The sequence below is a fragment of the Cupressus sempervirens genome, chromosome 10 (genome assembly GCF_028749045.1).
Source record: "Cupressus sempervirens isolate cs-2001-9-10 chromosome 10, ASM2874904v1, whole genome shotgun sequence".
In the NCBI taxonomy this organism is placed as follows: Eukaryota; Viridiplantae; Streptophyta; class Pinopsida; order Cupressales; family Cupressaceae; genus Cupressus; species Cupressus sempervirens.
Window position 1 is genome coordinate 663,292,506 of NC_143127.1, and position 16,064 is coordinate 663,308,569.

A 16,064-nucleotide genomic window follows, 5' to 3' on the forward strand; every position below is an offset into this window, starting at 1 on the left:
ACGCTCTTTCCTTTCTTGTCTTCATCGTGACTATGAATTGTTTGTTCAATTTTTCCTGTGATGAATCCTTCAATATTATATTTTGAATTTATTAGAATGCTTGTGGGAATTGTTTTGAATACCTGGAGATTATAGTATCGTTAAAAAAACTTCTTTCAATAGATTTCAATATGGAAAATTAAACGGAAGGGTTTGAACAAAATAAAAATTTATATTCCAAATTTGTTGGTTTTTCAAAAATTGAATAAGAAGGGGTTTTGTGTTAAATGCAAAATTTCAATGGTTGGTCGTACTTTGTCTATCAGATTTAGGTTGAAAAAAAAAATTATATATATATATATATAATTTTGCGGGGGGGGGGGGGGGGAGCGAGGCGAGGCCACCATCCCCACACCTCCCAATACCCCTGTTAGCCACAGACCTTGTTGCTATATGCAACAGTAGATAAGTATGCGGCCGCACAACTTTATTAAAGGGCCGACGACTTATGTATAAAAAGCGTCATTTTTTAAATGAAGAAAAGTTGTTTTTTAATATTATTAAATTTAGTTTGTATTTAAATTATTAATTATTAATTGTGAATACAATTATTAATATTTTATAATATATTTATTAAATAAGTTAAGGAGTATTAAATATTAATTAATAAAGAATTGTAATTAATTATTATTAAATATTAGTAATTTTAATTAATAATTAATAATTAATAATTTTGTTAATAAATTTTATTTATTATTAATTAATAATTTTAACAAATTATTAATGATTGGTAATATAGTTAGTTTTGTATAGTTATTATTTAACTTAATTAAATGTAAGTTAATTAAGTTGAATTAATACTAGAAGTTATTTAATAAAGATCTAAATTTATTTAATTAGCATTATTTACTATTTTTAAATAATATTTGTATTTTATTTTAAAATCAATGAGTATTATTTTAATATTTTAAATAAATGATTACCTATAAGTCATTTGGAATAATTGACTTAAAATCGAATAGGGGTAATTGCACAAATTATTTAAAGATAAGAATGGGTTATAGTAAGGGTGAACTGTGAGACTTATGTGCTTGAAACATGTATTAAATGGGAAACTGAAAATCGTAACTGTTTAACTCAACAATATACTTTTCAAATCAATCCAAACTGTGAGATTGTCTTGTTTTCTGTGTGATGCCTATGTTTTGGGTTGGGGGTTGATTAGATGTTGACCAGTTTAGGGCATCTACCAAAGGCTTAGGGGTTATGTGTTTATGATGCCATGCTAATGTTTTGATCTCGATCTTTTTAAATCCAACCATGGTAATGTGATGGTATGCTCTATGATGTGTGTTGATCTATTGATTGTTATTACTTTCCAGTGTTCTTGTGTGACACTAAGGTGAATGTATGACCTATTTGACTTAACCATTTTTAGTCTTTGATCAGTTATATTTGAATTGCTTTCTAGTCGCTTTGATAGGACTGAGGTGTTTTTTGCTTTGTTCTTGGTGATGTCATGTTGTGACATGTTTGACTTAACCATTATGAGTCTTCAATCAGTATTATTTTTGAGATGCTTTCTAGTTGCTTGTAGAGAACTGATGTGATTATTATGAATTATCTTTTGATGCATTCCAGTCACTTGCATAGGACTGAGGTGATTTTATATGATTATTGATTTATGCATTTATGAGCCTAGGGTAGGTTATCTATATGTAATGTCAGGAAGTGGCTTGCAATGGGGGCCGGGGCCCTAAGTGGTTCCCAGGGTAAACCATTGTAAGTTGTTTAATAAGTGAAAACACTACACTAAATGGGATTAAAATGAACCTAATAAGAGTCTTTGTATGTTCTCTCCCATGCCTTGAGTGCTAGTATAGACTAGGATGGGAGTAGAGAGAATGCTTGGTTGCGACCTTGCATCCATAGTATGCATTGTTAGTATGAGAGGATACTAGTGGCCGCATAGGGATCACTAGGGGGCCGAGGTCTTGAGAGATTCCTAGGGTAACTCTAGCATGATTCGTGCAATGACACTTTCCCACTTACATAGTATGTTTCCTACGTGTCTTGTGTGCCTCTAGGAATTAGATGTCGATCTACCTTAGAACCTTTGAATTAGATTGCTTTCAGGATTTCCTAGACTTAGAGAGTACTTTTGATATTGGTTTGATATCCTATTTAGGACTTGAGACTATCTCCTCAGCATGGTGGGAATGGGTCATTTAGGTTCCATGCGGTCGGGTGGTAGTGCTTTTTACTCTTACCATTGAGATATGTTCATAGTCACCATGGTTGGAGCATTTCTTGTCTGCATTTTCTTTCATTCTATCTATGTATCTTTTATGATGGATGGATGTATCATGTATGGTGGATGGTTTCATTTGTTTTATTATATTTTTATCATGGATCCGAGGAGGATGATGTAATTCTATTTGTATAAATGTATATTCTTTTAGCCTTTCATACCCTATGACATGTACAACGAATGATTGAGCATCCCAAATTTCATTTGCCAAGAGGCATTTAGAACAAATGTATATTATTTAAATGTACTTTGGACTTTTAATTATTCTTTCATATGGATGTGGTATTTGTTAGACTTAGTATTAATTAAATTTAAATGTGCTTCAATGTCATGGGATCCTTAGGGAATGTAACCTGTTATGTGTGCTTTTAGTTGATTGTATGTTATTGCTTCCACTACTATGTGTTTGATGTGTATGTTTTATCTTTCTTGTTTAAAAAAAAATTGTTTGGCAAACTTAGTAAAAATTTAGGTCAATTCTTTTGGATCCCTTGGTGGGGTATTACACTAACTAGTTTGCCTTGTCTTCTTGAGAGGGTTTTCTGGTTCCACATGTGTCATGTTGAGGGTCTGAGGTTTAGAGTAACCATTCCAAGGTAACTAAACGCTTGAGGGTCTAATGTCTATTGAGAGACCAGTCCATTGTAACTCAATTAGTTTGACCATTTGATTAAAAACCCTAGTATGTAGCCCGAGTCTCCTTTTTAGATTTTGTTTTAACTCTGGTGATGTACTTATTATTGGATGAATTTAATAAGGTTATTTACTTTCATTGGTGGTGATTGGTGATTCATGGATGATGTACTTTTGGCATGTGGTTCTTTACTTGAAGTGGATATCTTTTGTTGACTTTATCTTATGATTTTGGTAATTTGATCTATTCTTGGTATATGTATAATGTTTTGTTATGCAGTGTTGGTATTGGATTGAGTGTTCCTTCTTTTGGAGTATGTTACCTTCTTGAGTAGTATGTGTTACCTTTGAGGTAGTTTTGGCTATTAGGATTCCTTTTTGATTAGTCATTTCTAGATCGTTCATTATCTTCCCTACACAGTGGGAGTGGAAGCCTGATTAACCATGCGATTGGGAGGTAGTGTCTTCTTACCATTTGGGTCCCCCTTACATTTCCATGTGTTGGATGTTCATTGCAGGAGATGCACCTTTATCATTCTTATTTCTTATCTCAAAAACTTCTTTTCAATTGTTGTAAATATGTTATCATGTATTCTGATGTACTGTATCTATTCTCACATACCCTATGACATGTACAATGGATGTTATTTAGTGGATGTAATTTCATTGTATCAATTATACTTATGCATTTGCTTATGTGATTATGTATCTGTTAATTCTTTATGATCACAAGACATTGTACTTGAGACTTAAACTAATTAATTTAAACTTCTAAATGTAACTTAACATGAAGGAACCCTTGAGGAATTCAAACTTTATTTGTAATTGCTTACGTGTATTTGATGTGTATGTTCAAATTACTTCCACATTAATGTTATTTTGATGTTGTTTAAAATTTAAAACAAAAAAAATAGTTCAGTAAACATTGCAACATGTTAGGTTTATTTCTTTTGGGTTCCCAAGTAGGGCATTACAATTCCCTCCTTCGTAGTTATTGATAATGGGGGACAATTCAAAATCAAGGACTTTTGATAGCTATGTAAGAAGTTCAAAATAAAACAACACTGGTCCTCTATTTATTATCCCCAAGGGAATGGGCAAGGTGAAGCATCAAATAAAACATTGATGAAAATTTTGCATAGAACTATACACAAATTAGGGCGAGATTGTCATCTGCAAATCAATCCCACATTATGGGCTTACCAAACTAGCATACACACTCTTACTGGAACTACCCCCTTTGTATTAGTTAATGGTTATGAATTTTTTGTTCTGCTTGAGGTTGAGATCCCTTCTTTGAGAGTCTCTTTAAAAGGATTGATCATAGATGAAGATTATAGGGCTATGCATATACATGAACTTGAAATGCTAGATGAACATCGTAAGAATACTTTCGATTACATAAGAACTTAGCAAAAATGTATGTCTACAAGCTATAATAAGAAAGTTCATCCTAGAGAGTTCCAAGTTGGAGATCTTGTCCTCTTCGAGAGAATCCTAAGAATTAGTAAAATTAGGAACAAAAGGGGAAGTTTGAACCTAACTGGTTGGGTCCTTACATTGTTACTACTGCTTTTGGATCTGGTGCATATCAAATCTCTACACCAGATGAAGAACACCTCTTCGAGCCCATCAACATACTTCACCTAAAAAAGTTCTATGCTTAACATTTGTTGCTCAACTTTGTACATATCCTACGATCCTGAAAAAATCCTAAAAATTGTAAAATGTCCTAAAAAATGATCATATTAGTGAAAACATAGCAATAGGAACTTTAATGTATCACCAAAAAAATCAAATATCTCAAAAATCCAAAAAAAAATTAGAAAAAGTCCTAAAAAAAATGTTGCCAAGTGGTGAAAACATAGAAATAGGCACTACTTGAGACCCTTGCACCTATGTCTATCAGTATTACTTTGTGCTCATTCAATTTATTTTCTCTTTGCCTTGCTTTGCTTGGAACTAACGCTCATCTAGGTCTAGGGGGCACAAACTTCTTAGCTTATTAGGGTCTCTTTGTGCGTAGGTGTTTCTTTAGCATCTCTCAAATAGTGTTTTTCAACATTCTCCTTGAAACCAAGTGTTTCTCAACACTTATCAGATACCTTACCTATAGTTTAGGATGTTGTGATATTTCTCGCTAGCATATTTGAGTCTTAAAGAGACGGTCTTGTGCCTTATACACACACACACACACACTTAAATACTAAAACATTGGCTAAGACTTGTTGAATTTATTTCTCTTGGTGTGTTGTCTATGATGATTTATCTACTAAGTGTTCCCTCCCTAATAGTCCCTCGAGGATGTCATGAACTAGAGGACTGGGGGCATGGGGAATGTTTTCTCTTGTCTTCTGCTTAGGGTATACTTGTTGACCTTAACTGTCGTGAGAATTCATGCTTTTCCTACCTGACATTTGGATCTACAAACATATCATCCTTGTTTATTTTTTGCAAGACTACACTCAAGGGTTATCCTGGCATTTATGCCTTGATATAGGTGTAATATTCCTATATTAAACTTAGGGAATCTAATTGCACTAGTCATCTTGACCTATATGTCTTTGATGCATAGGTTGGGTTTCCACATTCCAATCAGATATAGATCATAGTCATATCCTCATAGTCATATTAGTGATGATTGCATGATCTTTTGATGTCCCTAATAAGGATTGATGATGAAAAACTAGGGTTTACTTATGCAACCCTTGCAATTGCACCTTTTCATACTAGCTTTCATTCTCGGGTTCATTCTAGTTTAGCTTTTTCATTTCACATGTTGAGAGAGCTTCCTCTTTATCTTTTATGGACATGTCAACTAACTACATTTGCCTCCTATCACTTCTTCTCAATCATGTCTTTCGCTCCTTGTCAGTCTTATAAACTTAACGCTTCTTTAATTCCTATCACCAAAAGGGCTTAATCTCATCATCATATCTAATCTATCCAAGTGCTAAGTTTTCAAATCAAAAGTCTACATCATTACATGAGAGTTAAACATCTATGATATAGATAGATCCATACATCTATGAGCATAAACATAAACATGAGCATACATATCAGCATCATAAGGAAACATAAATTTGAGTGCCGAAATAGAAACATTCATCACATGAGCAAGAAATAGACAAATACACAAGGTCATAATCGAATCCAATATCTCATATTTATCAAGATGAATAAGCACATATACAATGTGAGATTAAAATATGGATAATGTCTCTCAAGATAAACATAAAAAATGTCACAAGGACATCAAAAACCTAGATCTAGACCTAGGACTAACTCCCTCCCTCTTGTGTAGGACGTGTCTATGGAGGAGGTGCTTGTGTCCAATCTGGTAGCTCTACTACTCTCTCTAACCTCTTAACTCTCTCAGAGTAGTCAAGAAATCCCTATCCTAGAGGCATGGTGACCCTATATGAGGCAGAGTAATAAGTTGTTCTCATTCCATTATGCTCTGACTCTCATCTAGTTGTGTCTCACTCTAGTCTCAGCTCCTCACTACGAGCACAATCATCTATCAGCTATTGATCCCGCACAATGATGATCATTTGTGCCTATTGTAGCTTTGCCTCTAATACCCTCATCTGCTATTCTTGTGGGTCCTCTGCCCATCCAACCAATGTGGGTGGCTCCTACCTATTCTCATATCTCTACTCCTATTGTTCCACCTGAGGGCGTCTGACAAGCCTTTATGGCTACTCCTCCTTCACTACCCTCTGTGCCCTACTCCTCGAACTAGTCTGACTGCCATATGGAACCCTAGACCCACTAGTCCTATCTCTCCATCTACCTCCTCTCCACCCTTGTCCCCCATCTCCCCCATCTCCATCATCACCACCTCCCTCATCATCACCCAAGAGCATGTTTGGCACTATAAATCAAGGAAAAGGATGTATCCTCATCTCTTGTGCATAATCTAAAGAAACCCTTGTGTTTGTTTATTTCGGGAGGTAGTCCAAGGCTTGCCTCTGTAATCCCTGCATCTCTAGGAGAATTGCTACATAGTATAGCATGGGAAACCAACCCCTATCCTCATCCTCATGTACCCATGCATAAGTGGTCATCTTTGTGGGGACCCATTGCCTCCTCCCAAACTATCTCCATACACAACTAGTGACGAACCACTCAACTATCCCTATACGCCTCCCTACTAGAGGCTAACTATGGAACATGTAATCTAGCTCATCCTAAGCCTCTTGCCACCCCTTATAGCCTAGATAGGGTCTCTACATAGAATACAACTAGCTCATTGGATACTCATCGGTAGTAAGTAACACCTCCACTATGCAACTAAGCTATAAACACAAAGTACCTATAAATGTATGGGTACCTCCTCTTCCTTGATTGTACTCTGTGTTAGATCATTGCAATGTGATACCATGCCCACACCTGTGCCGAAATTGTGTCACATGCCTAGGTCTTCCCCTCCTTGTATACAATCTTATGTAGTTCATGATACATATCCGTTAGGATGGCGGGACCCCATGCATGCATCTTGGCCCCCCAATCAAGTCCACCACCAATCTGCCCCATCTACAAGGGAAGCCTCTTTGGATCATATTTTTGACCAAGGCCTATGCTATAAGGGAGCATACTATGCACTCCAATGGATACTAATCTATGTAATCCATGATCAATTGCTCCCATCCAATGTGTTTGTCCAAGATAGTAACATCTTGGAATAATTCCTGTAGTGTAGATTTTCCCTCATCTAGGGTTTGTTCATAATATTCATGTGACACATAAGCTCAGATCAAAACTTACATCAAGAGAGACTAAATAAACTACAATCAATAGACATGCTTATCACACTCAGTGGGTCTCCATGACATGGCACTCGTAGGATAGCTCAACAACATAAAAAAACCATGTCAATAGATCTACAATGTGAAAGATATGTGGAGAAAAATTCTTATCTCCAATGCACATGATATAGTCGCTAAAATGACACCAATACACATATCCACATTGCTGACAACCTCACCAACTCAACATACAAGTCATTTTTGTCAAACCTGCAACATAGGATTATATGATTAAAGAGTGTCAATCATGTGTTTAATCTCACCCTAATAGTTATTTCCCCCATCTCTATTTGGTACGTTGAGGAATTAAATAGTGTTTGATCAAGATGGTGTAAAACACACTCTAACCTAGTAATGTTGTCAATATAATGTTGACTCCTAGAACTAGTTGAGCTAGTGCATAACTAATCAAATTGATGAGATGTCTAATTATCATTCCAATGAGCACTCAACTTAGTCTAATAAGAACTCAACCATATGACAAAAAAGAATAATATCACAAATTTACTTTTAATATTATTAATTTAGTCATGTATCAAAAGTAATTAAAGTATTTCTCTAATTAAATATCGAACATTATATTAAATTATATGATATTTTATAGTTATATTTTGAATATTAAATATTATGCATCTGCTAGATATAATTAAAATAATTCCTAATAATAGATTTTTTTTTTTTTAGTGCCCTAAATTATTTCTCCAAATTATTAACACCAACAAGTCCTTGTGGATTCTAGCTAGTTGAATGATATAATAGAAAGTTTGAAGTTCACAATAGATTACATGAATCACAAGGGTAAAAACACTTTTAAAAAAGGCAAATTAGTTGAGAGGAAAGACAAAATATAACTCTTTAAAAAAAAAAACCATTAGTAATATATAGAATCTGTCCACATTTTGGATTGGGACTAGTTGAATGATATCAGAGAACGTTTGAAGTTCACAATAAATTATATGAATCACAAGAATAAAAACAACCTTTAAGGGCCCGTTTGGTGAGCGGAATAGGAATACATATTCTGGAATACGTATTCTGGAATAGAACATATTCCTGTTCTCCGTTTGGTTCAGCCAATATTTGATGGGAATTCGCGGATCCGAAAATTATGTTTTCTAAAATAAAAAAAAATGGAATAGGAATACGTATTCCAATAACACCTATTTGGGTGGAATTGCTAAATCCCATTTTTGAATCAAAATTGGAATACATATTCCTATTTTACTTCGTATTCCAATCCCGTTTTGGTGCATCCAAACAAAGAATTCAAATTTTTTAAAATATGTATTCCAGAATACGGGCCCTAAAAGAAGACAAATTGGTTGAAAGAGACAAATTAGAACTCATTTAAAAAACCATTGATAATCCATAGAATATTTCCTATCTAAACACGTATTAAAGAGAAATTTTATCTACAAGCACAACACATGATCGAGTTCTACAGAGTCCACTTCACGAGAATAGCACGGGAGCCCTTTTTATATTATTAAATTGAAACAATGAGTTCGTTAATTCCATCAACAGGGGATCTTAAATGCCATAATTGTCATAATTGTCGTGTAATCTACTTATTGCTCTAACAGTAAGGGGAGAAATTAACTGACACATGGTACGGTGAGATTCGTTCCGAGCTTATTGTTGCTATTATCCAAACCCTATAATTGCACCAAACTTTTGTGTTTATGCGGTCAGCCCAGTGGCCGGCCCAGTAGGATGAAGTTAAAAGAAGAAATTAAAAAAGCTCCCACGTTTTTTCGTATTGATTTGACAACATTGTTCATTTCTCGTTTAATTGCTTCGATTAACAGAAGTATTTAATAGGGTTTTTGTAAAGCAGAGTTCATTAACCTACCTATAAATGGAGGCATAAGCAGAGCTTCCGCAATTCAAAATCACAAGAGATAATATCAGGGTGAGAAGAAGGGCGAGTGTCGAAATGTCTGGAAGCAGCTGCTTTAGCTTTAGTAACCTGTTTTCTTGCAGAAGATCAAGAAAACATAAGAGCAAAATCGTGGATGAAGCAAATGGCGGAGGCACTGGACCTTGTATCAAGCAAGTTTTCAAGGTTCTCGCCATTAGCGGCTCCTTGAGAAATGCATCCTGTACTCGTGGGCTTCTCAGAGCTGGTAAGGCCACCCACGGTTTCATACATTTTTCTTCATTTCTGCCTCATATGTGTTTGGCTATTGATATGTTTTCTGTTGGGTGCTGCTCAGTGGCCATGGTTACATACATATTATTTCTTGTCTGCCTTGTATATTTGGCTATGGATTTGCTTTCTGATTGGGGTTTTGAAATAGTATTTAGATAACCCTACAAGTTTCTTACAAACCCTTGTGATATAGGTATTTGGTTTATTGTGATCCCGAAAGTTGAACTAAAAAGTGCCCAGAAGATTTCCAAAAAAAAGTACTGTTAATAGGATTGATTTTGGAATCCTAGATCTTTTGGCTGATGTTGCCATTTCTTTGATTTGCAGCTCAGAAACATGCACAAAATGACCTAAAATTAAGAATGGAGATTGAGATTGTTACAGTTGAGGAAATGAAGAGTCTCCCTAGACTGGACCCTGCTCTTGCTGTTAAGAATGAAAAAGCTGGGAGTGGGCAGAATTATTTTACTTATCCTCCAGCAGTGGAGTCCTTCATTAAGAAGGTTAAGGCAGCAGACTGTATCATATTTTCTTGCCCAGAATACAACTATTCCATCACTGGTAAAAAGACATTTGCTGGAAAGAAATTTATGATCAGCAGTAGATTCATTCATTTCTTTTGCTTAAATTTGAATGATTGTGTATTTAATACAGGTGTATTGAAGGATGCTCTGGATTGGGCGTGTATTAGTCCAGATAATGCATGGAAAGGCAAAGCAGCTGCTATAATGGCTGTGGGAGGATCAGATGCTCGGGGTTGCAGGGGTACTTATCATCTCAGACAAATTGGGGTGAAGCTGGATTTGAACATCATTAACAAAGAGTTGTTTGCTCTTCACAATGCTAGTTCTGGAGAAGTGATATTTGACGAAAAGACTGGAGATCTAATCGATGATCAGGGAAGCAAAAATCATCCAGCTGCCAAAATAAACAGCCGGGTGAAGACCATTCTTACTGCTCTGCTACAGTATGCAGAGAAATTTCCAATAGATCATAGCAGTGACTAAGACTATGTTCGAGTAGGTCGTTGCTTTAGCAAAGATATAAATCATCCATTGATCTGGATATTAGTTGCACTTTCCTTGTTGTTTGCAGTGTGTTATGATGTTATAAGTGTTCTGAGCTTTTCTGGGCATTCTATTACAGAGTGTCAATTTTTCTTCCTGATCTTTATTTCCTTTTTTCATTTCACTCTTCTTGTTACTACATCTTTATTATAAGCGTTTTCTTCGTCCATTGAAAAGCTGGATCGAGTCACTATTGACAATTTATTAATATTTCGGGTACATGTGAAGATGTTGATCTGAAAATTCAGAGATATATGTGGATTTTGTTATAATCACACCTGTACATGTGATATAGGATTCTGAGTGAGTAATTTCTTTCTGTCACTTTGCCTCTAGAGTTTTTCAAGTGACATATTTTTGTTGGAATAAATCAATAAAGAGAGAGTCATAGTTTGAGTTCTAATAGGAGTTTGTAAAGAACTGGTGCTCTATTCACAGTTCTAGTTTGCTGTCAACAATTCTAGTTTGTTGTCAATAAGGCTTAGTTTGTTGTCAATTAATCACAGCTAGATGTAGAGTTTGTTTCTGATTTTATAGGAGAGTAGTTGGTTGTAGTTTGTGTATAAATATGTATTGCTTACGTTGTTTTCAGTAGACCAAATAAGTGAGCTCTTCATTTGCTCTGTTTTATGCTTTGTATTCTTGTTCTTCTTCTATTTTTTAATTTGGTATTAGAGCTGAGGAATGTTGTAATGCCCTAGTGTGTTGTCTTCTACTTAGTATAGCCTTTATTGATAGTGTTGTAAAAGAAGTTCATAAAGAAACAGGTCTAATCTAGCCTTTTAGAAATGGAGCAGCTGTGAAGATGCCATGTTTGAGTTGATTTGCTTAAATTTGCAACTGGTGTATGTTTAGCAAATGAAAATGCTAGTAGTTATTTATCTAAAATCAAGGATTTAAGGGATAAATTAGCTTGACATTGGTGAATCAGTTTTAAGTAGTGATTTAGTTACTGTTACTTTGAATGGAATGGTACATGATTATCAAGTATTTATTATTGGTTTGGCTGCAAGAGAAAAAAACATTTTCTTTTGAGAATTTGGCAAGTATCTTTCTACAAGAAGAAGAAAGGAAGAGGCATGTGGACAACAGATTTTAGAGTATGGATTCAGCTTTGATGGCAAAGGACAAGAATCCATTCAAAGGAAAACAATGGCCAAAGAATAACAAAGGTAAAAAATTTCACAATCAAGGGCATAGCAATGAAAAGAGGTATCATGAAGGGGTATCATCAAATTCAAATATGAGAAAAAATGGTAATTGTAATTATTGTGGAAAGTTTGGACATTATGCTTATGAACGTAGAAAAAATAAGCGTAATGAGTCCAAAAATAACAAATATGAAGGTAATTTTGTTAATGGTGATTTAGATACAATATGTGACAACCTTCATGATTTAAAACTGTTTGTGTTTGATTTTTCTCTTTCAACTGAATCAAGTGATTGCAATGATTGGTTTATAGATTGAGGAGCATCAATTCCAGGGTTAAGTTTAAGAAACCCCCCTTTAGAAAAAAGTATAAATTTTTGGTAAATCGAACATTAGTTCAAAGTAAAAAAATAAATTTCTATTGGCGAATTTTTATTTTTAAGTAGGAAATTTTTAAATTTTATTAGCGATTATTTTTCAATCATATGAAAATTCTATAAAATCATGGTGAATCTTTCATTATTGATGAAAATCGTGGAAAAAAGTACACATACTTAGAAACAATGATTTTATTATTATTAGTATTATTATAATAATTATTATATGGTGCCTAATTAATTATCAAACTTTAAGGTTAAGTTTATCCCATTTTTATCATTACAGTTTCCCTCCAAATTATTGAATGGTGGTTTAGGGAAAGCACCCCTAATTTTTTTAACAATTGGATGATCCTAAATCAATGGCCTAAATCCTATTTCAAGCCAAAACTTTAAAAGGATACCAATTTTTAAAGAGAATTCCCAAAGTAGAGACATGTCCCCAATCAAATCTATTTCGCAACAAACTGAGAACAGATAAAAAGTTTCATGAAAAGCCTTTAAAATAGAGACACGTGTCAAATATACATAATTAATTTGTAGTGTAAGTTAAATTTTTACCAAATATTGGTGAATATGACCATCAATTGAGGCAAGCCTTGAAAATTGTAGGCGAAAATATTTAATTTACCACGTAGAAAAATTAGATTCATTGGCTTGGTGAATATGACCATCAATTGAGGCAAGCTTTGAAAATTGTAGCTACAAATATTTAATTTACTACGTAGAAAAATTAGATTTTGGTGAAGTCATCACTAATATATAAATATTTTTGTATTATTATTGACGATTAGCTTAAGTATGGGACCCAATTCTGGTAAAGTGTAGGTGACATGGACACTCCAAAAGTGTAAAAAAATTAGCCAAATCTAGGGTCCTTGATGAGTGAGATTAGCCAATTGGCAAATATTAGCCACTAAAGTTATCCTTGATCAGTTTACATGTCATACAAAAAAAAATTGGTTAAAAAATTTCCAAGAGAAGGATGATTGTAGAAAGATCTATTTAGGAGATAATAGGTCACATGATGTAAAAGGATGTGGTGATATAAGTGTGCAATTACCTAATGGCCATGTAAAACAACTTTCTAATGTTATATATGATCTAGGAATAAAAAAGAATTTGATTTTAGTTTCAGCTATTACTGACCAAGGTCTAAAAGTTGAGTTCTTGAAGGGAGGTTGCCAAGTTAAAGATATGAAAATTCAAAATAATGTGATCGCTAAAGGAATCAGGATAGGAGGTTTATATAAACTTAATATTAATATTGAAAATCATCATGCAATGACTTCTACAAGTGTGGCTACTGAAGCGCTATGGTATAAGAGGTATGGTCATCTAAATTTAAAAGATTTGATTTCTCTGCAAAGAAGAAAGATTGTGCAAGGTCTTCCAACATTTAAAGATGAAAAAATTAGTTGCGATGGATGTGTATTAGGCAAACAACATAGAAACAAATTTCTAATAAGAACCAATGTAAAGGAAAGAACTATTCTTGAGCTAGTGCATTCAGATGTATGTGGTCCTATGCAAACTCAATCACTTGGGGGAGCATCTTACTTTCTTATATTTGTTGATGATTGCACTAAATACACTTGGGTGTATTTTTTAAGGAATAAGAGTGAAGTTTTTGAATATTTCAAAGAATTCAAAATTATGGTTAAACAAAAAAAAGCTCACAGTGTTAAGATTCTTAGATTAGATCAACAGGGGTGTAGTGCCTCTCGTGTTTGCAGTCTATACCTTGTCTATTTTGATTCGAGAGATACTTGATACTCTTATTGTTATATGTACTTTGAGATGACTTGAGGGTCGAATGTTATACTTTGATTTAGTATCATAGATGCTTTATTGCTATGTTGTTCAGTTTATCATATTTGCATGTTGATGCCATTTTGAGATGACAATAGATCTATGATGATATCTTCTTATCTGGTATTTGGGCATATTTTTGATTATGTTATGTGATGGATTTCATGCTATGGTTATTTACTTCATTCTTGTATCTTTTATGCTTTATGCAAACATGAGTGATGTAAATGGATTAATTAGTTATTTAATGTATTTATTACTTCGGCTATGATATTATTATGCAATTGCACTTGATTGTGTGTTTTAGTGTGCAGGATTTATATCCCAGGCAGAAGCACATAGAGTTAGTGATTCAACTGTTCATATTTACCAATGTCATCCCTGTATAGTTGACATATCCTTATTTTAAATTGTTTAAATTAAAAACCTTCCAATTATTACTAAATTTGAAGTCATCTGCGTTATGTGATTAGACCTGTAAGCGTGTTTGTGCATTTAAAGGTTTGCATTGTCGCAAAAGTTGTTTAGTGATTTTTTGTGATTTTGGGTTTTTGGGCTTTAAATTTTTTTGGATTTAATTTCTAGCAACTTTGTCTTAGGTGAATTTCCATTGCGAGGAATAACCTATTTTTGTTTGGGTTGATTCAGAGTCTAACTAGTCTAACTAGTCTAACTGGTTATTTGCCATAATTGACTATTCACTCGAAAATTGAATAAGTATTGAAAATGAGTTTTTATTATTCACTTCTCACTTTTCCAAAATAGAAAATTTGAGAGCTCTTTTGAGAATCCTCTTTTGAAGGATTTGATTTCTGTTCGTTCTAGGAGTTGTAAGGGTGGGGTTTTCACAAGATCAAACTCATTGGATCTGACTCAGGGAGTTCTTGCTTTGTTGTCACTTTTAGCTGTTTTGGCAAGATATTTATTTTATTTTGCAGGTTTCGGTTTCTGTCTCCTTTGTGGTCAAGTAGGGCCTTCTTGTTTTATTATTTTTGCTCTGTTTCAACTTTTGTTTCTTGTAGCAGTATGTTAGGAGGCTGAGAACTAGTGTTCCCCTCCGTTTCTGTTTGTTGGTTCTGCCCAGTTGGTCGGGTATGAACGTTTTCCTTATTTTCGGGATGAGGTTTTGGGGTTTTGAGCTGTTATGCTAGCCATTTTTGCATATGGTGTCCAAACTCATTTATTTTTAGATTTTCAGGGTTTTACGCCCAAAGGCCAAATGGGTTTTAATTTGAAGTTTTTACCTCATTTTGCATACCGCTCAATTTTCTTGGGTTTTCTTGGCACAATGTGGGTCGTGAACCTACATGATATGTTTGGATATCAATCAGACCACTATTGCACTTTTACGTTGCATTGAGATGCGTGTTGCATCCGTCCTCTTCATTATGTTTTTGGTTAAGTGACTTTCTGCTTTGCATTCTCATCTAGTCCTTCTATTATGATTTTCGTGATGGTGGTGCGCCACACATGAGTACGTGTGTGTACATCTGTCGGGTGACTTGCAAGGCCAGATCTTCCATGGTACTTCTGAAAGTTATGATCATTGGGGTTTAGTTGGGGATTTGCATGCCTATGGGCACTCATGGTTGGATGAGCATGGGTATGGTAGGGTAGCATATGGAGGGGTCTTCTATCTCGTAGATCAGTGTTCATGGCGCTAAAGGTTGGCAGAGGAAGCTTTATATAAGTGATAACTAAATAAAACACTGGGTGGTAATAAAACTTAAGATAATGAAAAATGTTATGTGCTAGAGCATTTCTATTGAGGG

The 16,064-nt window shown here is 34.4% G+C and overlaps 1 protein-coding gene across 1 annotated transcript; it reads left to right on the top strand.

Annotated features, from left to right (window-relative positions):
- The first annotated feature begins 9,411 nt into the window (after positions 1–9,411).
- LOC149535582 (NAD(P)H:quinone oxidoreductase-like) lies at positions 9,412–11,225 on the top strand. Its single transcript, XM_089804884.1, has 3 exons — positions 9,412–9,860; positions 10,214–10,447; positions 10,541–11,225. The coding sequence occupies exons 1-3, from the start codon at positions 9,671–9,673 to the stop codon at positions 10,891–10,893; spliced, it is 777 nt and encodes a 258-aa protein (XP_089661010.1). The 5' UTR covers positions 9,412–9,670; the 3' UTR covers positions 10,894–11,225.
- The last annotated feature ends 4,839 nt before the right edge of the window (positions 11,226–16,064 follow it).

Excerpts from the sequence above, each read along its gene's own strand:
- LOC149535582 (XM_089804884.1), top strand. The coding sequence starts at position 9,671 with ATGTCTGGAAGCAGCTGCTTTAGCTTTAGTAACCTGTTTTCTTGCAGA. Across the intron at positions 9,861-10,213 it reads TCGTGGGCTTCTCAGAGCTG|CTCAGAAACATGCACAAAAT; the intron begins GTAAGGCCACCC and ends TTTGATTTGCAG. Across the intron at positions 10,448-10,540 it reads ATACAACTATTCCATCACTG|GTGTATTGAAGGATGCTCTG; the intron begins GTAAAAAGACAT and ends TATTTAATACAG.